This window comes from Schistocerca americana, chromosome 7, assembly GCF_021461395.2.
Source record: "Schistocerca americana isolate TAMUIC-IGC-003095 chromosome 7, iqSchAmer2.1, whole genome shotgun sequence".
Classification (NCBI taxonomy): Eukaryota; Metazoa; Arthropoda; class Insecta; order Orthoptera; family Acrididae; genus Schistocerca; species Schistocerca americana.
In genome coordinates, this window is record NC_060125.1 from 276,822,183 (window position 1) to 276,849,331 (window position 27,149).

Here is a 27,149-nt window from a genome sequence, read left to right on the forward strand (position 1 = left end):
ACTCATGTGAAACTCAGTTTGCCTTTTCTCACATGATACACTGTAAACTATGAATGGAGGGCACCAGGCAGGGTCCATACTTCTAGCTTTCCAAAAAGCATTTGACACAGTGCCCCACTGCAGATTGATAACAATGGTATGAGCTTGCGGAATAGGGTCCTTGATATGCGAGTGGCTCGAAGACTTCTTAACCAACAGAACCTAGTACACTGTCCTTGTCAGCAAGTGTTCATCAGAGATAACGTTATTGTCAGGAATGCTCCAGGGAAGTGTCATGGCTGCTGTTATTTTCTATATACATGAATGATCTGGTCGACAAGGTACGCAGCAATCTGTGATTGTTTCCTAATGATGCTGTGATGTACAGGAAGGTGTGATTGTTGAGTGACTGTAGGACACAAAGTGACTTAGACAAAATTTCTAGTTGGTGTAATGTGTGGCAGCTAGCTCTAAATGTAGAAACATAAGTTAATGCAAATGAATAGGAGAAACAAATCCATAATGTTTGAATACAGCATTAGTAGTGCCCTGCTTGACAATGATGTCACATCGTTTAAATACCTGGGCATAATGTTACAAACCGATATGAAATGGGACGAGCATGCCAGGATTGTGGTAGGGAAGGTGAATGGTCGACTTCAGATTATTGGGAGAATTTTGTAAAAGTGTGGCTCATCTGTAAAGGCAACCACATACAGGATACTAGTGCAACCTTTTCTTGAGTACTACTTGAGTTTTCAGGATCCACACCAGGTTCAATTAAAGAAAGACATCAAAGCTACTCAGAGGCAGGCTGCTAGATTTTTTACTAGCAGGTTCAAGCAACACACAGATATTTTGGAGATGGTTCAGGAACTCGAATGGGAATCAATGGAGGGAAGGCGACGTTCTTTTCAAGGAACACTACTGAGAAAATTTAGAGAACAGGAATTTGAAGCTGACTGCAGAACAATTACATTGCTGCCAACATATATTTCATGAAAGGACCATGAAGGTAAGATACGAAAATTAGTGCTCATATGGAGGCTTTGTAAACAGCTATTTTTCCCTCATTTTATTTGCGAGTGGAACAGGAAAGGAAATGACAGGTAGTGGTACAAACTACACTTTGCCACACACTGTACAGTGGCTTGCAAAGTATGTATGTAGGTGTAGATGTAGATGTAGCCCTCTGAGCCATTAGCTACCCAACTCTAACCTCTCTTCCTACTTCTTATCTCTCTCATCTACCCAATCACCCAACCCAACAAAATCTCCAACCCTAGCCTAGTCCACCTGCTTGACTGCAATTCCAGAACTGTAGCCTAGCTGGCACAATGTAGGTGAAAAAAGGACGGTGTATTTTTCTGAAAGCTAGCACGTTTTCATTCTCTTTTGTGGGTGTACAATGGTTCTGCTATTCAGTGAGTGATCTCCTTTACTCCTAAATTACTTAGATTAAAGTTTATGTAGTGTAGTAAGTGATATTCAAATAGGTTAGATGTGCAATGGCAAAATGTATATTGCTTAGGGTATGTTACTCTTAACTGGGAAAGAAACATGTAGAATCAAACACTGGAAATTCTGGTTGGAATATCAACACTGTTGGAAAAGATAAAGTGCTACTTACTGTAAAGGTGACAGATTAAGTTACACATGGACACAATTAAAAGACACCTACAGTAAGCTTTCATCCACAGCCTTCATTAAAAAAAGAAAGAGAAACACACACCATTCATTCACAAAGCAAGCACAGCTTACACACACACACAAATGCCAACTCTGGCAGATCAGACAAGAATTTCTGAGCTGCCCGAGCTGCAGAGTTTTCTTTATAATCAAAAATGTACAAACATATGTATCCAGTTTGCAGAATGACCACAGAATATGCTTTGTAAATAAAAGTGAAACATATCTGATGTAAAATTCTCTTTAATTAATTACACTAAGCTTAAGACGGAGAAACCAATAATAATCGATTTTAACAACTGCTTTGGAAGATAGCCATGCAAACAAACCTATCAATATATTTCAGTTAAGTAGCTGTCCCATGGAACACCTCAATCACGAGAACCTGAAGATAGGAGCACTTGTATTACTAAACGACCACCCTGGTTCACAGTACCAACTGCAGGTTGCCCAGCTAGTGGATTCCAAGGATAAAAAAATCTGCTTTTCAATACTTTGCACAATTATTGACCAAATTTAAAATGCTGTCACAATCTACCCATTAAGAGGTATAATCTTAGGTTAAAGCTTTAACACAATAAGTTAAGTATTACAGTTAGAAACTGTGTGTATATCTTGAGGCAGAGTCCCTCACCGCCTGCAAATATCCTGAGTATATTCATCCTTTATTCGAGAATGAAAGCACCTAGTGACTTGCAATAAACTTTACATACAATTTCAAACCTTTACAAATTTTTTTTCACTTACTTCCCAACAAAATGACGACAGGGGTAAAGTATCAATACAACGTTTTCACTGTTCATGTAATCAAACTGCTGCTCTCAGGAATCACATTTTAATTTATTACTATTACTAACTCTATTTGCAACACATTTTGAAGACAGTATCCACATATACCAGTGAATGCATCAGCAAAATTATACAATGGTTCAGCACATAGTTCATGATGTAGAATGTCATAAACAGTGAGACGTTTGAAAAATTAGCTTTCAATTCAAGTGGAGCAAAAATTACCTGGACAATAGACATCCAGTGTTTGATAATGAGAGCACCTAGCAACTTCCAACAACTTTAAATATAGTTTTAGACCTTTTCTAAACTTTTTCTCACTTCCAAGCTGAATGCCAAACATTTAACAAATAAAATTATTTGTAAAGTAATCAGAAGTCTGAAGCTTTTTCATTCATGGAAGATCAACTCTAAAATTCGGGGTTTACTGGTTTATTCTTGAAACACATACATACACGATATGAAGAACATGCTTAGTGACCATATCTCTGTGAATGTCTAATTTTCCCAAATTTACTGCTTACTTCTGTTTTAACAGTGCTCTTACAGTGCTTACTTCTGTTTTAACAGTGCTCTTACAGTGCTTACTTCTGTTTCAACAGTGCTTTTAGAGCACGTCAGAGCTTGTCAACTATGTCAAGGTAACGACTTTGGAGATTATGAACTGTGCTGAATACATCTTTTAGCACTGCTCATTAGAAATCTAATAAGTATACAGAAATCTAAGAAGTAAGTAATAAACTTACCTGTGAGAGGATAATTTTCTCTGAGAAAATCTCTCTCTTTTTTCTCAGACCGGGATCACCCTCTTGTAATACTTCCATTGTCTTTTTTCCTATAGTTTCCAATGTGTCAAGACCACCAGTAATTACTTTGCTTCCCGTGGACTCCACAAGCTTTGTTATTGTGGACACACCAGAAAAGACACGGCTGAAGCCAAACAATCCTGCACCATCTTGTGACTGACTTTCTGTCGATTTTTCCTCTGGAACTGAGAAATGAAGAAACAGTGTGTAAGACAGGGGAAAAATTTATCATTTTTCAGATTTTGTCTATAAAATTTCTTGTTACATTGTGTAATAAACTTTTTCAGGCAGATTTTAGGTGTTTAAGGTGTTTTCTGAAGAGTGTAAATAGCTGGTACTACATAAATGCTACTGCATTCGCAGAATACGCCATACATGCCAGGAACTCTTAAAAGCTACATTGTCTTTATAATGAGGCGTAACATATCTTGTACTGGAGGTGGGCTGGGACACTGGCCTTAGTCCCTGTGGCACACATTCTACCTTGCTAGTCACTGCCCTGTAGTATGGAAGTAATGCAGCCAGCTTGGTCTCTTTCATTAATTCATGAGGTGTCTTATCAGTGGCAACTGAAAGCTTTAGCTATCTCTCCTTTGCTGTAACCATTTTCCCTGAACACTTCTCAAGTGCAGAAACTCTGACTGTAGATGGGCATCATCAGAAATAATTTTTGTCCTCTGTTCTAATGTGTACAGGGTGGTGAAGGCTATGGGCATTTGAGGACCAGTCAGTGTGCATAGATTTCCTGTACACTGAGTGACTAACGCTGAATATTGTATTAAGCATTCACAATATATTAAACAAAGGAAACTGAACATTGCCTAGAAAACAGACATAAGATACTATTTAAAAAGATGAGAGTCTATGTTCATGTATTATCATTTTGGGATTCTTTTATAAAGGAGGTGGCTGAAATTAGAATAAACAGAAACAATTTTAAAAGAAACCAGGGGTGCACACTGCACACTTAGTGGGGCTTAGTGACAGGCTTTGGATGCTGACTGAAAGTGAAGATGGATGCCTGACACTGGAAGGGATGTGAGAGCGACAGTTTAAAACATGGCACCAGCCCCTTGTGTTGTGTCCCCCTGATGTCACTCGTCCTGCAGCGGTCTGGAGGTGCTATGAGCTGCCCAACTTGACTTCTGTGCACTTGTCACTTCTGCTCTCTGTGGAAGGTTCCAGATACTGCAACTGCATTTACACATGGTTCAGTCACATTAATGTGACCACCTCCTATGTTCAGGAGCAATGTGCAATAACCATTCACAAACTCTAGGTGCCAGGACTAGCAGTGGAGGATATATAAAGCCTGCCAAGGAGGGGGGGGGGGGGAGTAAGTGGAAAACAGTGCATTCGTGGTCATATTGTGGAAATGGAGCAATTTATCTAATGTGCAAAAGGGCAAGATCATCAGCTTGTGGGCCAAGGGTTAAACCACTTCCGAAATGGCTACGTTTGTTAACAGTTAGCATGCCGTTGTTGTTAAAATATACTGAAGTGACACTATCCAACAATGCACCGAGGCAACTGTCGTGCACCAAGGGCCGTAGATGACAAGGGCGAATGATGGCTAAGGAGATAGGTACAGGAAAACAGACATGTAACTGTTGAACAATTGACCACCCACATGAACCAAGGGGGTATGAACAGTGTTTCCTCAATGACTATTCAGTGAATGTTGCTGATTATGGGCCTCTGCAACAGGTGCCCAGTTCATGCACCCATGCCATCTACTGTTCATCAGCCACAAAGGCTCGAATTTGCATGCCAGCACACAAGTGGGCATCCAATGAGTGGTGACAGGAGGCCTTTATACATGAATAATGATTTACGCTCCATCGAACTGAAAGTAAACACTTTGCAACATTTGCCAGAAGGGTACATGCCGCAGGAGGGACTGTTATGGTCTGGGGAATGTTTTTGTGACATTCCCTGGGTAATTTCGTCACTGTGGAAGGCACAATGGATCAACACAAGCATGCATCTATCCTTCAGGACCATGTCAACTATTACATGCAGCTTGCTTTTCCTCAGCAGAATGGTATCTACCAATAGAATAATGCAAAGTGCCACACAGTTTGCAGCATATGTGCATTATTCGAAGAGCACCCCTGGCCGCCAAACTCCCCAGATTTACACTCGATTGTGAATCTGTGCGAATACCTTTGCTGGGCTGTTTTGTTTGTGAAATGGATCCCCCAGCTGAGAAATCGAATGCAGTCGGCCATGACACTGAGTCAGCCTGGCTTCGTATTCCTGTTGGTACTTTCCATAACCTCATTGACACTCTTCCTGAACGTATCACAGCAGTCCACTGTAAAAGATAGTTATTCAGGTTTTTGATAGCTGGTCACATTAATGTGACTGGATGGTGTATAAGTGGAACATCGTGTCATCCCGAAATCAGCACATGTGAAATGTTTTGAACAATTCTAACAGATGACAGGATCATTGTGAACCATCAAAATGACATCAATGCAAGACACTCATTACAAGCAGCATGTTGTAATTGAATTCTTGGTTGTGAAAAAAGAAACCATGGTGAACATCCATAAATTTTTGTGTGTAATGTATGGTCATGATGTAGTTGACTGGATGAAGACTAAACAGAGTTCTGGCTTGGAACGTGAGAGACAGTGGATATATTTAAAGGCACACTTGGCCAGCCGAAGTGGGTAACTAGATGGGTGGAGAAGCCAAGCATGCAGCCCAGGCATGCAGAACATGACCAATGGAGACAGCTGAGTGGGGAAAATCCAGAACAAGGGTGAGCAAAGTGGTTCTCTTGCTGGACGCAGTGGCAATATGGAGGCACCAGTGACTTGAAAAGAGACTGAATCATGCTACTCCCACAAAAAATACATAACATGCCTTACAAAAACATGACACACCATAAAAATGGCAATGATGAGATGAGTTCATTATAATTTTAAACCATGTACTTCAAAAGTTATAAATGTTTTAATTATAATAGTTTATAAAATTAATAACAACTGAACCACTGAATCAATTTACTTATGATACGTCATATGAAAGCTGTGACATCTGTTATAACAACAACACATTACTTTTACAATAAGGCATGTATAAAAAAAAAATTACAAAATACGAATCAGGCCCACAGGTCATGAGAGTTCGCCCAAGCCTAGATTAAACCATCAGTTACAAATAATATGATCCAATGCTCATCTTCCAATCAGGTAATAGTCCAGGAAACCTGTTAAATAATTGAACAGGTTCCAAATAGATAGTAATGTATATGGAAACCAGTGAAATAGTTCACATTACTACAGTGCTTTGTCCGTGAATTGATAAAGTTTTTGTTGGACACCTTCAGTACAGACGTTTTCTCAGTTTACTACCAATCTTTTGGAACACGATGTTAGACCACAAATGTCACACTGTGCAGTTACGTTACTTTCACCTCACACAAAACATCACCACAGATAACAAGATTTCTGTCTTTTATTTATTGCTGACAACCACATGCACATAACTCTGAATTTTCCTGTATTATAGCACATTTGTGCTACGCATAAGTACAAGACTGCAGTTAAGAATGCACATGTAAACATGTCATGGCTTCTGCAAAGGAATGATGGCACTGTTTGTGCAGTGGGGTGATTTTGCACTTGGTAGTCCATCCCAGTTCCAACTGTTATTGAAGGAAGGAAAATGCTCCAGCTGTGAGTCACATCCATACTGGATACAGCTACTGAATCATGGACATGAAGGAATGTTCTTAATATGTGTCCCTACTTCTGGTGTTTTCAATATGTATTCATTTTCTTGTAGATTCTGCAGAGAAGCTCCTCATTTCTTAAAAGTCCACCTAATTTTCTGTAACCTCCGGTACATCCGGGTCTCAAACAGAAAATGCGGGTCTCAAACACTCAGATTCTCGTTTACAGTTTTCCCAAAGCTCATTACTATCATTAATTTTTCTTATTAATCCACACAAGCTTTTTGTAACAATTCATATATACTCACCTGACTGTGCACTTTCTGTTTCAGGTTCCTCAGACACATGAGTTGCACTGCTGCATTTGTTTTGACTCTTCCGCTCACGTTCTGCATCAAGACGGGCTAGTTCTTCTGGGTCTGGAATTCCAATTCCTGTTTCAAGAACACTGCTGAATCCATGAGTGACTTGACTGGTCAGAGTTGAGACACTTTCTGTAGCAGTTGACAAGAGAGAAGAAACACCCCAGTTGCCCCATCCTCCCCATCCACTGCCTTCCTGTAAATAATATTTACTGCAATGTCTGAATTGTATGTAAAAACCTGACACAATTTACTTCTGGGCAATTATCACTCAAAAGAAGAAAGAAGTGCAGAACAATTCCATATAAAATAAGGATGAGCTTTTATCAAGTTTTTTTTCTCTTTTCATTGGTAGTGTTTTACACAGGCTGCTTGAATTTTTGCACTCCCGTTGGCTATCTCTGTGAATGCATTAAGACTGCACATGAAGCCTCTGAATCAAGACATGACTTTTATAATGAATAAATAGAATGAAAGAAAAACTAAATAGAGACATGAACATTATGAGCTATTGGCCGGAACAGTTTTTATGAAAAAAAATACAGGTACTCATCGAAGGCAGAGAGCTGGGAGAATGAGCAGCTCCCGGCTTCCTACAGAGATTGTACAGGATGATTCAAAATTTTCTGCACAAATAGTAGTAGATGAGAGATGTGTTGAAATACAACTACTCTGGAATACAAACTTACGGTCTTGGAAGTAATTCTGAGCCAGTGAAAGCATTGGAGTGTTAAGAACAACAAGGAAAATCAATGCACATGCACCGTAAGCTCAACAAAAATAATGTAACGTTTACTTAACAATGGTCTAAATTACAGACGGTGTCCAAAATGGCAACCACCACATTCAATACAGGTGCGATATCTTTGTAGAAAGTTGTGGCACTCTCGTACAATGCCTGATGTACTTGGAAGAGTGTGCCAGAATTTTTTTACATAGATGTTATGCTTGTACAGAATGTGGAAGTCACCATTTTGATTGCCTTCTATGATATACACCATTAATGAGTAAAGAGCTTAAGGTGCATGTGCACAGAGTTTCCTTGTTGTTCTTCACACTCCAAAGCTTCCAGTGGCTCATGATTACTTCTAAGACAGTAAGTTCCAATTCCGAAGCAGTTCTATTTGGGCTCCTCTAACAATTCATTCAGTTTGTGCAGATCCTTTTGAATCACCCTGAATAAAAGTTAAAGAATTTTATTTTAGTTTCTTTTCTGTTCAGAGGGAAATGCATTGAGCTTAAAGAAGAAAATCAAAGCTTTTGAATCCTCAAATAGGTGCTCATAAAATGTTTAGGTAGTGCCAACTCCACTTTTGTTAATTTACCTTATGTTGTATTACACTACCGCATATACTACAATAAAGCATATCCTAGCTGTCTGAAATATTAGCTGCTTCCTTGGGGACGAAAGAGTGATAGACTGGGAAAGTTCGGAAAGGAGAATGAGAGGGACCTATCTGTGGTGAGCACAGGATTAGGATTACTGGGCAGAGGCAGAATGTGTATACAGGCAATATTTGGTTGCAGAGCTTGCTATACACCTTGATGCGTGTTTCACCACACAAGTCACATGGATTCTTCCCCCAGACACCAATTTCTCAGAACTCTGCAGGTAGGAACTGGTGTTACAACATGGCGTTGGTTCTTGTTACCCACCTGGCCTTAATTTACATTAATTTCCTCACTCTCAGAATTTCTTCACAGTAACTATTCCTTTCCTCATTCCCTTTTACTTTTATATATCTTTCATTTCCTGACTTGTCTATCCCTCCCCCCTCCTTCTACCACATACAAGGCAGTTAGCTTTCTGCTCTTATAAACTTGTGCACAATGTTTTGACTCTAATCTCTGTCTTGCATATTATTCACCTTTAAGATCTTAGATTTCCAAATATCATCTGGTGCAGTCCCCAACAATCTCTCTTTCCTTCTCATCTTGCCCAGTAAGTCTCCCGTGACCTGGGATTCCGGGTGGCTTCTCTGAACTCTCCCCATTTCCAAAACCTCACAAATCCTCCTCCTTCCCCTTCAACACTTCTGCCAGAAGAAGGAGCCACTGTCTCTGAAAGCTTGAAAATTTTAAATACCTTTATATGTATGTTTTCACATCACTACTTAGTGAATATATTTTTTATCTATTCAATCACATTTTGTCATTTGGTGATCTTTATTGTGTGGTCTCGCCTCATGCTCACAACAGGTAAGTTCCTCTCCATCCTGGGATCAAGTAACTAGCCCCCTCTTTTTTAACCCTCTGCAGTCTATTCCTCCTACCTCCGTAAGTACTGGGAAGCGGTTCTGCCTCAGTTTTATTGTTTTACTGAGTGCATTTTTCTTTTGATGTATTATATGCTAATTCTGGTATCCACTACTGAAACTTTAGTCATGAAGGCAAGGCAAAAAGTAAGGTGTACACGAATGAAATGTATTTTTTGAGAAGTCAGGTAGAGGTAACAAAAATGGAAAAGATGAGAAATGAAAGTGTTAGAGGATAATGTGTGAGCAATCCCTGCAATGTAATTGGGGAAAAAGATGACACAGCAAGAGTGCACAAAGAGAACTGTTGAGAAAAAGATGCTTTGAAAAATGTGCGAGATGAAGGTGGAAAGCAAGAGACCAAGGCTTAACAAAGTAGCAACAGAGATGTGTTGAGAACAGCACAGAAATGCCGTGTTCTAAGTAGACCTGGCCAGTAGTGAGAAAATAACAAAATGCTGATGAATCAAACATACTAAACGACATACCTGAAAAGGCATGTAATGGGTTCTCAGCAATGTTTACTACTATTCTTGATTAAAAGTTTTTCTCATGGCACATTTAGTTGTGAAGTTTATAGCAGATGAGAAGAAGCCCATTTAAAAGCTTAACAACTTGTATCAGAGGAGCTTTGTGTAAGGGCGAGGTATCTTTTTCCTTACAATCTAGGAATACAAAGTGCATTTCATACTGTTGAGATCTGCAGGTTACGCTCATGAGAAAAGTGACAACAGGAGATATATTGAGAGAAGATTAATTAATGATGACAGCATTAAGGTCTTTAATCTAATGTTAAAAAATGTAAACTGAGACATGGAAAGCAATAGTTCTGTAGATGTAAAATTCAACACGTTCTTGTCAAATTATAAATACTGCTATGATATTTCATTCCCTCTGAAGAGAGGGAAAATAAACAAAAAATCAAATTCATGGATAAAAAGTGAAATCAAAGAGTCATCAGAAAGTCTTAGAATGTTATATAAGTGTGCAAAGCAAAATACTATCTTGAAACCATATGTTAAGTGTTATAGGAAAAAGCACAGGGAAGTTGCTGCAGAAAGGAAGCACAATAATTCATATATCAAAAAGGGTAACAACAAATTGAACTCTATGTAGAAAGTTATTAATAATCATATAGGCAAACATGAAAGAGCAAGTAATAAAATAACTATAAAACACAAAAATGAAATTGTTGATGATCCAATTATAATAGCTAATATATTTAATGTTCATTATATTAATATACCCCCCCATGAACCATGGACCTTGCCGTTGGTGGGGAGGCTTGCGTGCCTCAGCGATACAGATGGCCGTACCGTAGGTGCAACCACAACGGAGTGGTATCTGTTGAGAGGCAAGACAAACGTGTGGTTCTTGAAGAGGGGCAGCAGCCTTTTCAGTAGCCGCAGGGACAACAGTCTGGATGATTGACTGATCTGGCCTTGCAACATTAACCAAAACGGCCTTGCTGTGCTGGTACTGCGAACGGCTGAAAGCAAGGGGAAACTACAGCCGTAATTTTTCCCGAGGGCATGCAGCTTTACTGTATGATTAAATGATGATGGCGTCCTCTTGGGTAAAATATTCTGGAGGTAAAATAGTCCCCATTCGGATCTCCGGGCGGGGACTACTCAGGAGAACGTCGTTATCAGGAGAAAGAAAACTGGCGTTCTACGGATCGGAGCGTGGAATGTCAGATCCCTTAATCGGGCAGGTAGGTTAGAAAATTTAAAAAGGGAAATGGATAGGTTAAAGTTAGATATAGTGGGAATTAGTGAAGTTCGGTGGCACGAGGAACAAGACTTTTGGTCAGGTGAATACAGGGTTATAAATACAAAATCAATTAGGTGTAATGCAGGAGTAGGTTTAATAATGAATACAAAAATAGGAGTGCGGGTAAGCTGCTACAAACAGCACAGTGAACGCATTATTGTGGCCAAGATAGACACAAAGCCAATGCCTACTACAGTAGTACAAGTTTATATGCCAACTAGCTCTGCAAATGATGATGAAATTGATGAAATATATGATGAGATACAAGAAATTATTCAGGTAGTGAAGGGAGACGAAAATTTAATAGTCATGGGTGACTGGAATTCGAGAGTAGGAAAAGGGCGACAAGGAAACATAGTAGGTGAATATGGGTTGGGGGGAAGAAATGAAAGAGGAAGCCATCTGGTAGAATTTTCCACAGAGCATAACTTGATCATAGCTAACACTTGGTTCAAGAATCATAAAAGAAGGCTGTATACATGGAAGAATCCTGGAGATACTAAAAGCTATCAGATAGATTATATAATGGTAAGACAGACATTCAGGAACCAGGTTTTAAATTGTAAGACATTTCCAGGGGCAGATGTGGACTCCGACCACAATCTATTGGTTATGAGCTGTAGATTAAAACTGAAGAAACTACAAAAAGGTGCTAACTTAAGGAGATGGGACCTGGATAAACTGACTAAACCAGAGGTTGTAGAGAGTTTAAGGGAGAGCATAAGGGAACAATTGACAGGAATGGGGGAAAGAAATACAGTAGAAGAAGAATGGGTAGCTCTGAGGGATGAAGTAGTGAAGGCAGCAGATGATCAAGTAGGTAAAAAGACGAGGGCTAATAGAAATCCTTGGGTAACAGAAGAAATATTGAATTTAATTGATGAAAGGAGAAAATATAAAAATGCAGTAAATGAAGCAGGCAAAAAAGAATACAAACGTCTCAAAAATGAGATCAACAGGAAGTGCAAAATGGCTAAGCAGGGATGGCTAGAGGACAAATGTAAGGATGTAGAGGCTTTTCTCACTAGGGGTAAGATAGATACTGCCTACAGGAAAATTAAAGAGACCTTTGGAGAAAAGAGAACCACTTGCATGAATATCAAGAGCTCAGATGGAAACCCAGTTCTAAGCAAAGAAGGGAAAGCAGAAAGGTGGAAGGAGTATATAGAGGGTTTATACAAGGGCAATGTACTTGAGGACAATATTATGGAAATGGAAGAGGATGTAGATGAAGATGAAATGGGAGATAAGATACTGCGTGAAGAGTTTGACAGAGCACTGAAAGACCTGAGTTGAAAGAAGGCCCCGGGAGTAGACAACATTCCATTAGAACTACTGACGGCCTTGGGAGAGCCAGTCATGACAAAACTCTTACCATCTGGTGAGCAAGATGTATGAGACAGGCAAAATACCCTCAGACTTCAAGAAGAATATAATAATTCCAATCCCAAAGAAAGCAGGTGTTGACAGATGTGAAAATTACCGAAGTATCAGTTTAATAAGTCACAGCTTCAAAATACTAACGCGAATTCTTTACAGACGAATGGAAAAACTGGTAGAAGCGAACCTCGGGGAAGATCAGTTTGGATTCCACAGAAATGTTGGAACACGTGAGGCAATACTAACCTTACGACTTATCTTAGAAGAAAGATTAAGGAAAGGCAAACCTATGTTTCTAGCATTTGTAGACTTAGAGATAGCTTTTGACAATGTTAACTGGAATACTCTCTTCCAAATTCTGAAGGTGGCAGCGGTAAAATACAGGGATCGAAAGGCTATTTACAATTTGTACAGAAACCAGATGGCAGTTATAAGAGTCGAGGGGCATGAAAGGGAAGCAGTGGTTGGGAAGGGAGTGAGACAGGGTTGTAGCCTCTCCCCGATGTTATTCAATCTGTATATTGAGCAAGCAATAAAGGAAACAAAAGAAAAATTTGGAGTAGGTATTAAAATTCATGGAGAAGAAATAAAAACTTTGAGGTTCGCTGGTGACATTGTAATTCTGTCAGAGACAGCAAAGGACTTGGAAGAGCAGCTGAATGGAATGGACAGTGTCTTGAAAGGAGGATATAAGATGAACATCAACAAAAGCAAAACGAGGGTAATGGAATGTAGTCAAATTAAATTGGGTGATGCTGAGGGAATTAGATTAGGAAATGAGACACTTAAAGTAGTAAAGGAGTTTTGCTATTTGGGGAGCAAAATAACTGATGATGGTCGAAGTAGAGAGGATATAAAATGTAGACTGTCAATGGCAAGGAAAGCGTTTCTGAAGAAGAGAAATTTGTTAACATCGAGTATAGATTTAAGTGTCAGGAAGTCGTTTCCGAAAGTATTTGTATGGAGTGTAGCCATGTATGGAAGTGAAACATGGACGATGAATAGTTTGGACAAGAAGAGAATAGAAGCTTTCGAAATGTGGTGCTACAGAAGAATGCTGAAGATTAGATGGGTAGATCACATAACTAATGAGGAGGTATTGAAGAGAATTGGGGAGAAGAGAAGTTTGTGGTACAACTTGACAAAAAGAAGGGACCGGTTGGTAGGACATGTTTTGAGGCATCAAGGGATCACAAATTTAGCATTGGAGGGCAGCGTCGAGGGTAAAAATGGTAGAGGGAGACCATTAGATGAATACACTAAGCAGATTCAGAAGGATGTAGGTTGCAGTAAGTACTGGGAGATGAAGAAGCTTGCACAGGGTAGAGTAGCATGGAGAGTTGCATCAAACCAGTCTCAGGACTGAAGACCACAACAACATATTAATATAGCCCAAAACCTGATCACCACTAAATATAATCCAAAGACAAAGGTGACAACTCCAATAAACGAAAGGACAATGTACCTACAGCCCGTAACACCCAAGAAGTACAAACGGCTATCAGCAAACTAAAGAGTAAAATGGCCTGTGGATTTGATGGCATCCCTGAGAAAATTACTAAATACAGTATTGATAATGTTCTCTCTCAACCTGTGGACATAATCAATGGCTCCTTTGAAACTGACGTGTTTTCAAGTAAACTTAAGCAGTCAACAGTAATACCAGTTTATAAGAGTGGTGACAAGTTTGACATTAAAAATTTCAGACCTGTATCATTATCTGCATTTTCAAAAATAATTGAAACAATAATGTATGACAGGTTGCTAGACTTCCTAAACAAAAAGAAAATTCTTGTAAATGCACAGAATGGTTAATCTACACAGACAGCTCTCTTCAGTTTCCTAAAACTTGTTTACAAAGCTATTGAGGACAAGGAACTGATCTGTGGGCTGTTTTTGGTCCTTTCCAAAGCATTTGATCTTATAAATCATAATCTACTGCTGTTAAAACTGTATAATTATGGTGTCCGTGGTATTTCCTACAAGTGGTTCAAGTCATATTTAACTGATAGGAAACAAAGAGTACAAATTTCTCAGGATGGAAATGTGTACCATTCTGAATATTAAAAAGTTAATTATGAGATGCCCCAGGGCTTGGTATTGGGAACATTGATTTTTATTAATGACCTACCTCAACAGTTGTCAACAGCTGACCCCATATTATTTGCTGATGATACCAGCTTCATTATAAAAGGGAAGAATGATTATGAGATGCAGTAAAAAATTGACAAAACAGCAGAAGTGGCAGAAAAATGGTTTAAAGATGACTGTCTAGTTTTCAATGACAAGAAAACTGTGTGGATGAACTTTAACCATATAAGGAACAAATATAGGACCAATGTAAAATTCACATTATCGAATAGCCAAATTCAGCAAAAGAATCACACAAAATTTATAGCATTATGGGTGGATGAGCATCTAAGATGGGAAAAACATGTAGAAATGCTTAAGAAAAAATTAAGCAAGTACTGTTACATATTAAGAGTGCTTAAAGATTGCTGCAATACCGAAACAGTTTTAAGTGCTTATTACGCATATATGCATAGTCTACTGAAGTATGGAATAGTGTTCTGGGAAAATATCCCTTTTACAAAGCAGTCTTTTAAGCTCCAAAAGAATGCTTTAAGATTAATAAGTGATGTTGCTTACAGAACATAATGTAGAGGTATCTTTAAGGAATTAAAAATCATGACTTTACCCTCTATATTTATATTTGAAAGCATATGCTTCATTAAAAAGCATCAAGTTTCAGCTTTGAATAGTGAGATCCACCATTATCAAACAAGGAACAGGGATGACTATCATAGGGATTTGCACAGAAAATCAATATATCAGGACAGTGCTGTTTTGCAAACCAAAAGTTCTGTACAGTGCATTGCCAGATAGCATAAAAACAGTACTACATTCAAAAAAAGAACTAAAAAATCTACTAACAAACAACAGCTTCTACAGCATTAACAAATACCTGGAATTTTGCTCAAATTTGTAGGTCTACTTCACAACACAGTAAACAAAAATTCATAATTCTCAACCATTCCTAGATAAAACCAAACTTCTTTCATCCATGTATGTATGTAATTATGCACCTAGGTTTTGTGCTGCATGTTACTATGCCTAGTTAACTAAAGTACTGGTATTTCATAGTTTTAGTAAATCAGCTAAGGGGTTTCACAAGCTTTTCTTCTATCTGTATGTATGTATGTATGTATGTATGTATGTAAGCAGAATAATGTTTTTGTTATAAATATGTGTTGATACCAATGATAAGATTTTGTACATGATGTAAATATGTAATATTTTATACTGTTCTGTACTTTGACAAGTCCAATGAATGTGATAATATGGGTGATAAATAAATAAATAAATGCTTCTGATCTGACATGTTTTTCTGCAAACACAAATTTTTTCATCTTAGCATTTCTCACATTCATACTGAAGAGTTGAGTTCCTGAATATGTTTTTGTTGGAGCTGAAGCAAATAATGGTATGATAAATTTAATTCCATTTGCCTTCATACTTTGAGTTCTCTCATTTTTATTCCTCCATGGAACACCATGTAGTTGTTCCAGGCGTAGTCACTTTTGGCCTGACTAAAGAAAATATCTATATTACTAGATGACTATATCAGAACCTGGTACCAATTGCAAGCTACCTATCTAACAGCTTCCGCAGCCAACAATAATTTGATCAGTATTTCATATAATTATTGACTACATCCGGAAAATTAAAATGCTGCCATAATCCAGTAATTGAGAGATATAACCTTATATTAAAAGATTAACACAGTAACTCAAGTATTACAGTTAGAAACTGTGCATTTGTCTTGAAGCAGCATAACTGATGGCATGTGAGTACTCACACTTTTTACATCCAATATTTGAGAGTGAGAGCACTTAATAACTTCCAACAAACTTTACACATAATTTCAAACTTTTATGAAACTACTTCTTGCTGAAACCCCCACAAAACGATAAAAGGAAAAAAGTTTACCAGTTACTACATTTTTTGCTGTCCATGTGATCAAACTTATACATCAGGCATGACTTTTAAATTATTACTTCTGTATTACTGACTATCTGCAACACAGTTTGTAGACAATATCCGCAGATACTACTGAATGTATCTGCAAAATTTTATCATTGTATGACACATGGATCAGGAGGTATGATATCATAAAAACTGAAATGTGTGACTAACCAGCTTTTGCTTAAAATGAAGTGCAGATTACCCAAACTTCATTTCTCCAGTGTTTTGTAATAAGAGCACTTAACATCTTCCAACAAAATGTAAGCATGATTTCAAACCTTTTCTAGACCTTCGCTCACTTACTTGTTCACAGTAAAATATTTAAAACATTAAGTGATTTGTAAAGTAATCAGATGTCTGAAGCTCTTTCATACATGTGAGTTTGATTCTTTAAAGGACTCGGGGTTTACTGGCATTTCTCTAAGAGTGCGACATCTGAAACAAACTAATATTTGAGTGTGTACTAATTTGGTATTCCCAAAATAAAAGCATTTAAGGGTGCACACTGGATTGTGCACGCAAACTTGGGTCGACAGAAGCGTCCGATCCCACGCGTCTGCTTTGACCCGTGACGTAAGGGTGTTGTCGTGTGTGACGTCATGACGGCGGGGAGTTTGGTTTGAGTGTGGCTGTCTCCAGTTCTGTTTTATCTTATTTTATTTACTTTTCTGATCTGTTCGTTCTATCTCGTGAGATTTTTTTTTTAATTTAAAAACACTTATTACTTATTTTAATCATCTGTTTCCTCCAATTTCTGTTTTAGTTTATTATATTTATTTTTCTGATCTGTTCGTTCCATCCCGTGAGATTTTCTTTTTAAAAAGACAAAAAACACTAATCAGCTACTGAAGCATCTTTATCTTCTATGGGTTACAGGGGTTACGACCCCTGGGGAGGTGGGTGGGTATTCATGCATGGCTGTCTTCACTTACATGTTGTAGCTACACAAGGTGTCTAAATTTGTTTATATTTAGTTTGCCCCCCACCCAAAACACCCCACTTCCCGCACTTGTCCCGTTAGTGTCATTAGGCTTCTTGTGGAAAGTGTGGGTGTTTGTTTTTGTTTCCGCCATATTTGTGACGTCATGGGTCAAAGCAGACGGGCGGGATCGGACGCTTCCGTATTTCCCGCAAACTTTTATGTAACTGCCACAATATAATCCAGTAATCTTACGTACTATCACAACGTCACAAATGCAGCAGACTTCACGAATCTATCAGCAACTCTTTTTATGAAGTTTAATTGTTAGCAATCCTTCTTCTTCATTCCCTTGTCATTTTCTGCTCCATATCTTTCTGTTAAACAGCCAGAAAGAGAGAAAAACTATTTTTTGCATTTCTCTTGTCAAGTTTATGTCAAAAATAGCAGTCTCATGTAAGAATTACCTTCTCGGAAGTCACAAACTGTTACAAAATAGTCTTCAGCAAGACTTCTTTTATTTTCCATTGCTTGTTTTATGAGTCATTATATGTAGCTGAAACCTGAAAATGTGACTACAGTGATATAGTATAACAACTATAGAGTCTGATTTAGTTTTTGACATTTCTTATATTTTGAAACAGAGTGATTCAGCTGAGCTGTTCATCTCAGATAATCATAATTCTATTTTCACCTAAATGATTTGTGAAAAAGTGATCACTCAATGATGCATAGTCTCTCTTCATAGTTATATTAATTAAAGAGATATCAATATGACCTTACCTTTTGCAAACAGAAATACAGTAATTTCTGCTGCTAGTACAGCAGTTCTAAAAAGAGATGAATTCAATGGTGTTTCATTTTACAAAATCTAATTAGTAGTTGTAGAGAAACTGCAATATTTAGAACTTATGATATATTTGTTCTGAATATGAGACTTATTGCCGTCTTCTGGAGAATGTTATGTTGTTATATGGAAGTGACGTGTCAAGCGGATGGCGCACTCCATCTTGATGCATCTAGGACTCTACTTACAAAAGTGGAATAGTGGAGAAAAGTTTATTTTAAAACTGATACTAATCAGACTTGGCTACATGTGATTAGCCTGACACACAAACTTTAAGACATAGGATATGTTATACAAGGATGATTTTCCAGTTAAATATGGTAATAGTTCTGCTCTTGTATCTGCCAGAGCCTTGAAACAAAGACACACATCAAAAATGGAATGGATTTCTGAAAAAGGGAATAGAAATTTAAAAATTATTTAACAATCTTGGTCATTTTATGTTCCACGGCTGATGCATGTTAATGTTATAAGAACCACCATAGCTGTACTTTGGTATATTTGTTACATTACATCATAACCAATTTCATTCAATAATAATCATCAGATGACACATACAGGAGCCTTCCAAACAACTTGTCAGAAACAACTGTGCAAATATCATGGAAGTCTCTTCATCTAAGTCAACTTGAAGAGACATAGTTGAAAGTGTTAAAGCAGATACAACCTCCACTGAACACCTGGCGGAAGGACAGCGAGCAATGAGTGCAAGGAACAAACAGTTCTGTGATTGTTAAATAACAACTTCGAGACATGAGTTTAACATCAAGACACGCACTTACACTGCAAAATTACACTAGCAAAAGTAACACAGAGGAAATCACAAATGAATGTGGTCATATACACTTACTTAAAATACATTTATGTCATCAAGTGTTTAAAATTCACACTATCCACTGCAGTCACCAGGGCAAGGACTTCTGGACAGACTGATGAGATTCCTTTGATATTACTGCACATTCTGCACCAATAACATGTTTTCAATCCTCCTGTGTCATCAGAACTCGTTTATAGAGTTCCTCTTTGAGTTTACGCAACAGAAAAAAGTCCAGTGGCATAAAATCAGGCAAATGTAGAAGCCAACTGATAATGCCTTCACATCTTATTCAGCGAATGGGAAAGAGTGGGGTGAGCACAATCCTAGTCAGAAGCAAACAGTGAACCAGCACCCATTGTGCTGCCATTACAAACAACTTATTTCAACTGATACCTTGTCTGGGAGAGTCAGTTGCACTTTGGTAAGAAATGTCATTTTGTTTGACAACCTCTGTCTCGGTATCTTTGTGTGTACAATTCATGTTTTGTTCATATTCTCCATAAAGTAGCAGCTTACCTAGTTTCTTTGTTTGTGTAAGACATTTATTTTTTCAAACTAATCAGCAAAGAAGGCGCGCGAACAACAGGCGGAATGAAAGCTAAACTTTCTCTGAGCCTCTTTTATACCAGTACTGCGGCTATGAAACACTGCTTTTTCTTATCCGACATTACAGTTTTCATTATTTGGGTATGAATTCATGAGCTTTGTATAAGACAGCAATCAGTTTCATGTTCAAAAAATAATAATCAGCTCTAAATACTGTAATTGCTCCAAAACTAGTAATTAGGTTTTGAAAGGTGAAACACCACTGAATTCACCTCTTACAACTATGATACTAACAGCAGAAATTACTATAGCTTCCTAACAAAAGTGAAGTTAATCCCAATACCTCTAACTGTTATACCTATGAAATGAGACTATACTTCACGTACTTTCTCATAATTAATATATTTAGGCTTCTTTCAATGTGTATATTTCTTCACTGGACAAATCAATATAAGTACAATTTACTACAACTTATGAACTTTCATACTGACAGACAAAACTCTGCTCATTAAATTCAACAATGCAGCAAACAAATAAAACACTGATGCCATACCTTCGCATGGGATGTTTCCGTAAGTTTCTCCAGGACAGAGCTAATTTTCTCTTCATTTTTTTCAGATTGCATTCCTGTTGAAACTGTGCTGTCCGGATCTGTACTTATTGGTTCTAATAATTTTTCTGATTCTCTTGTGTTTGTCAGGCTATCACTCTGTACACTTTCCTTGTACTGATTACTGCAGGCAACAGAGTCACTACTAGTTCCACTGTCAGAGATAGGTGTCGCAGACTTTGATGTGATTTTTGTTCCTAACTTTTTTATTGAACTTTTTGGTTTTGTCTCTCTTGTTTGCATTTTTTTCTTTTCATGTTTTCTAGAACTGCTGTTGCTTCTAACACTATCTGCATCAGTTTTGATCTGAGCATCACTTGTGTTAACTTCTGAGGGCACAGAATTGTCCTTTGATGGTGTATTTGTTTCAAGGAGCTCATTTTCAATTGGCACTGCTGTCACAGGATCTTGTTTTGGTTTATTGTCACCTTTGAGCGTTCTTACACTATCACCACCTCCATCACTATCACTGCTATCACTTTTGTCACCAACACTAAAACCTTTGGAGTCATCTTTCACCTGAACTAAAGTTTCACTAATTTCTAGAGACTTCAAACTGTCCTCCAATTTTTTATCATCTTCAATGACCTGTGATCTCTCAGATTTTTCTATTTCCTTAGCAACAAGACCATCCCCACCAGCCTTCAGGCTGTTCAAAACTTCACAATTGTCTCTGGGAGTTTTCTTATGTGATGCAGCAGACACACGAGAGTCAATATCAAAATCAAAATCCTCATCAGCACTTTCAAATGCTTCACTGTCAGAAGTAGCCATCCTTTGAAAATTTATTCCCTGCAACATGTTTAGATTAAATATTAGTTCGCAATAAATAGGCATAGAAAAAAACAAATTACACAAGAGAATGATATCTTGTCTACAGAGGTTTACTTCATTCCATTTCAATTAACAGCCCACCATTTTTTTTAAAAAAAGAACTGCTCATATGTGTCCACAATGAGACTCCAACATTTTAATATCCTATATCTTTCTCATTTCATATGGTGGACCTGTGAATCCTGAAGGGGCAGACAGAGCAACTCAACAAGTGTGCAAATTTGATACGCCAAGTGGCTGTAGTGGAGCTGCAATCAATTGTTTTAGCAAAATGGAGAATATGAAGGAGCGAGCACAAGTGGTCTGGTGGTACACAGAGACAAAATCGGCAACCCAAGTGCAAAGAAACTTTCGTCGCTTTTACAACAAAACGCCCCGTCATTCAAGACTTTAAAGAAGTGGTGTGATCAGTTTTTGGCTACTGGGAGTGTTGCAAAAGGGCAGTGTGGTGGTAAGCCTGGGATCAGCGAACGTCATGTGGAACAAGTGCGGCGGTCTTTCGAACAAAGTCCACAGAAGTCAGTGCGACAGGCAGCACGAGAACTTCGTATGAAACGTTCAACAGTGCACAAAGTGCTTCATCAGAGATTATGTTTGTATGCATATAAAGTGCAGGTTGTGCAAGAAATCAAGCCTGATGATCAACCAAAGCGAGAAGAATTTGCATGTGTCATGTTAGATTGCATTTCCGCGAACGAGACATTTTTATCACGCATGATGTTTACTGACGAGGCAACCTTTCATGTGTCAGGGGCGGTCAATCATCACAATGTGCGGATTTGGGTGTCCGAAAATTCACATGCACCTAGGGAACACATGCGCGACAGCCGAAAGTTAATGTTTGGTGTGGTTTGATGATAAATCACATTGTTGGGCAATTTTCCTTCAGGAGCCGACTGTGGATGGAGCCATCTAACTGGACATGTTGGAACAATTTGCCGTGCCACAGATAACAGACCTGCAGCCAAATGTGATGTTTCAACAGGACGGTGCACCACCCCATTGGAGCCTTGATGTCTGAAAAATTTTAAATGACATTCCCGCAGCGATGGATTGGCCGTGGAGGTCCAATTCTTTGGCCGCCACGTTCGCCCGACATAACCCCCTTGATTTTTTCTTGTGGGGTTATGTGGAAGACCGGGTATATGCTACACCGGTAAAGGACCTGCAAGACTTGAAACAGCGCATAAGAATTGTCATCAACTCTGTCACGGAACAGATGCTCCGCTACACATGGCACGAAATTGATTATAGACTTGATATTCTTCGCGGCTACCCGTGGCGCCCATGTTCAAGTGTACTTAACCGTCCACCTGTGTATGAAAACTTGATGAGCTGCTATATAATTTCCCTGTATTTGTTAGTCAATAAATTGTGTTTCCTCTCAGACTTTGTGAGTTCAAATGTTGGAGTCTCATTGTGAACACCCTGTATAATATCCACCACACAAATGAGAGAGCAGCGATGCAGCATGCTTCTCTTGGTGATTCTTGATTGGCAAAGCACTGTGCATAGTAAACTAACATGGAAAACAGAGAACTAACTTTGGTAACTTCTGTTTTAAGCGAATTAGGCAGTGTCTAACACACATTTCTCTTGCTAACGTTTTGTCTCCCAGTGCTAGGTACATAGTCAGGGTCAACAAAGACTCAACTAGCAGTTTAAAACTTTCATAAGCAAACTGCTATCAGAGTCCTTACAGCCTCTGATGATACTTCCATGAAGTGATGAACCACTGCGCTCAGAAATATGCCTTGGAGCACAGCCTAAAGGCTGTAAAACAAAGATTGCCAAGGAAGCAAACACTGTCCATGTAAGAGCATTCTGTAAAATCTTTAAACTAACAATTAAAAACTTTTATATTACTCACAGCTTCAAAATTCTCCATGTTTTATGACAGATGAGCTGTCCTGCAAATATATGGACTGTACAATGGTATGCTGAAAAGTAATGTGTCTGAACTTTTTATGAGAAAACCCTTAAAGCTTTTTATATAAAACAAACATTTACATTCTAGCATGTATTCTTCATGTCTACATATTTGCAGCCCTCGGCCACTAGAGGGCTCCAAATTGTGGTGTGTAACATGACGGTATGCAATGAGGGGCAGTCAAATGAAAATCAAACACACACCACAAAGAGACCATGGAACAGTTCCATCTCAAAGTAATAATCACATGTATTATGATACTTATTCCACTGGCAGACAAGATTATCAATATCTGTTTCATAGGATGCAATCGGCCACTGACGGATCCGCAGTTACACACATATTCACACATTCACATCAGACAGAGACCAATGTCTATGCATGTCTCTCTTCAGGTTGCCAAAGATATGAAAATCACATGGTGAAAGACCCAGGCTGTGCAGAGAATGTTGCAGTGTTTCTCAACCAAATCGCTGAACTGATAGCAGTTGGCAGGTATTATTGTGCAACAGGAAAGTTCTGTTTGACAGCATTCTTGCAGCCTGAGGGCAAATGGCATAGTCAACCAGTGGAAATATCCCATGTCTCCTCCACCAAATAAATCCAATGCTGTTCACACAAGTTCTGATAAGGTCTGATGACCACCTCCATTGACTGCGGGGGTCCTCTGTTCGCCAAGTTCCTCGAGCATGACACCACAATCAATGCACAGTGCTGTGAAGACACTTTGCAGAACCTGCAGTGTGTCATAAAGCAAAATTCCCAGGAATGCTGCCAGATGGAATCACCCTACTGCACAATAACACTTGGCCCCAAATGCCGAAGGCTACACTTCAGCAATTTGGTTGGGAAATACTACAGCACTCTCAATACAGCTTGGAACTTTCACAAAGTGTTGTTCACACCTTTGGTAATCTGAACAAAAACAGGGATGGACATTGGTTTCAGTCAGAGTGTGTGTGGTTATGTATCCACCAGCACCTGGCCGCATTCTACAAAACAGGAACTGATTGTCTCGATTTCCAGTCAAATAAATGTCTTAAAGTATGTAGTGATTACTTGTAAATGGAACCATTGCATGACCCATTGTGGTCGGTACTGGTTTCATTTGACTTCTCCTTACCGAGTGAGGTGACACAGCGGTTAGCACACAGGACTCGCATTCGAGAGGATAACAGTTCAAACCCCGAGTCCAGCTATCCTGATTTAGGTTTTCCGCGATTTCCCTAAATCGCTTCAGACAAATGGCGGGACGGTTCCTTTGCAAGGGCATGGCCACCTTCTTTCCTCATACTTCTCTAATCCTATGGGACTGATGACCTCGCTGTTTGGTCCCATCCCCCGAATCAACCAACCAACTTCTCCTTACATGTCAGTGTATGGGAAACAGCATGTTGTAATCGAGTTTCAAATTCAAAGCGTTTGCCTCCACATGGAGCACCATCTCCTTCAGTATGACAATCCCAAGCCAAACATGAGAACTGTGACATCTACAACAATCTGATACCTAGGTACCACTGTCATCAATCACCCTCCATATAGTCCCAACTTGGCTCCACCTGATTTTCATCTGCTTCCGAAATGTAAGACAATGACTTTGAGAACTCTATATTGGAAGTGACAAAATGGTGCAAGCAGAGTTGATGTGGCTTGGTCAACAAAGTCAAACATTCTACAGTGACAGTACCAACAAACTGGTCTCTTGTTGGAAGAAATGTGTTCATCACCAAGGTGAACAATTTGAGAAATAAATACATGGATATGAAGAATAAAAATAAGAATGTTAATAACATTTGTTTTATTTAAAAAAAAGTAAGTGTTTTCACATAAAATGTTCCGAGGCAACATTTTTTGGCACACCCTCGAACAGTGCTTGGAAAAAAAGTGCTTGTACTGTATATTTTGGCCGAAAGTCCCCTTTTGGCAAATTTGGCCCTCGGGTTCAAGTGTCTCTACTTGATGCCATTTAAGTGACTTGCATGTTGATGATAAAAACAACACAACACCCATCCCCTGAGCTGAGAAAATCTCTGACCCAGCTGGGAATTCAACCCAGGACCCTCACATGTCATTCAGCCATGCTGACCAGTCAGTTACTCAGCTACAGAAGCAGACAACTACTTGGAACATAGTTGCAATTATGTTTCCAGAATTTTTTTAAAAAAGAAACTGTGCATGAACCCAGACAACCAACACACTTACTTTTCATTCACTTTAAATTTTTTCTTTTTTTTGGGTCAAGACAATAGGTTAGTGCAGAGTCAACAGTGTGGTCAGCATCCACATCTACATCTGTTGTTTGTCATCATCATAGTTTTCGGTCCAAAGATTGGTTTAATTCAGCTCTCTATTTATACTCTGCAAACCACTGTGAACTGCATGGTAGAGGGTATGTCCCATCACACCAGTTATTAAGGCTTGTTCCCATTCCATTCAGGAAGAATGAATGTTTGAATGAACATTAAACGCTAAAATGCCAGACTGAACTGTTTTTTTGTCTCACATTAAAAACATTTGTCTTCATGCCCCAACAACTCTGTCAAATCCACCCACACTTTCCATGTAGGCTCCATAAAATTTCATTACCTGTCTTTGCATAGGAAGACACATGCAGATGGATTTGATGGAGCCAGTTGGGCATGAAGAGACCAGTTTTAAAGTAATACAGAGGCCATTCAGCTCGACATCTAACATCTGTTAACTTTTAATACTTGAAGATTCTCTTAAATAACGAATCTGAGGATGAGACCTTGCTTCTCAAACCACGTCATTTGACAAGAAGGTATTAATGCTGTCAAAGACTGAGCAATTCCACTAAGGCCTTCACATGCAGGCATTATCCTCCAAACCCACTCCATATACATAACTTTTCGAGTTGCTGGTATACAGTCAGTCAAATTAAAATGAGACAAATGGAAAAAGTAAGTAAACTCTTCATTATTTCAAAAGTAATCACCTTAATTATTAATACATTCAGTCCACTGTGCAACACCATCCTGGAAAAATGTTTACAGTTGCTACAGAATCTTGACTGTACCCAGACGTGCATCCATTTGTCTGAAGCAAATTTATGACCACAAATGTCTTTCTTCAGGGCTCCAAAAATATGGAAACCACATGGGGAGAGATCAGGACTGCAGGGAGGATGTGTAAGGGTTCCCTCTTACACATCCTCGATACAAAACTCATCTCACCCATGTTATTTACAGTTTTGGGGCCCTGAAGAAAGACATCCATGGCTGTCAATTTGCTTCAGATGAAGACAATCATGGTTCTGCAGGCAACCGTAAATATTTTTCCATGAAGATAGTTACCATCTTGTCTCACAGTAGGATAAAAATATTAACTGTTATGGCAATTACTTTTTAAATAATGAGTAGTTAGCGTAATTTTTTTTTCAACATGTTTCATTTTCATTTGAGTGCCCCTTTCACATAAGTATTCCCCTGCTATATCCACACACCTCTAATTCTCAAAACACCCCCTGAAGCCAGCTGCAAAAGAGCATCTCCCCCATTCCCCTCCAACACCTAATATCCAATACCACCCGCAGATTTTAAGAACTTAACCACGTCCTTTGACAGAGCTTTGACTACGTCTAAACTGGTATGAAGGACAAGGATTTAACTATATCTCTAACACTTTTGCTTTGCAGGTGAAATTGCACTGTGTCCTGAAATAAGGACCATCCCTTTCAAAAGTCTTAACTCCCCCCCCCCCCCCCTTCCTAACTGGTGGTCCACCAGTCACCAAGTCTATGAAATTTAATTGCCCATTCTTACACCATGGTTACTCCAACTCCTAATAACATCACCTCAGGTGCAACACTTGCCCTACATACCAACACTGCAATTTTCATTCTACTTTCATCATATGCATGTGTTACCCATCAAGCACAGCCT

General features: G+C 38.7%; 1 protein-coding gene across 3 annotated transcripts in view; it reads right to left on the bottom strand.

The window, feature by feature from the left end:
- LOC124622499 (protein FAM114A2) overlaps window positions 1–27,149 on the bottom strand; it is a 69,656-nt gene that overhangs the window by 38,465 nt on the left and 4,042 nt on the right. For 2 of the 3 annotated variants that reach the window (XM_047148218.1, XM_047148216.1), the window contains exons 2-4: window positions 20,427–21,275; window positions 7,257–7,506; window positions 3,204–3,448 (exon numbers count right to left, since the gene is read on the bottom strand). In XM_047148218.1, coding sequence (XP_047004174.1) covers window positions 3,204–3,448; window positions 7,257–7,506; window positions 20,427–21,257 — 1,326 coding nt within the window. In that variant the 5' untranslated portion in view covers window positions 21,258–21,275. Of the gene's footprint in view, window positions 1–3,203; window positions 3,449–7,256; window positions 7,507–20,426; window positions 21,278–27,149 lie in introns of all 3 variants that reach the window. The other variant, XM_047148217.1, reaches the window with a different exon arrangement.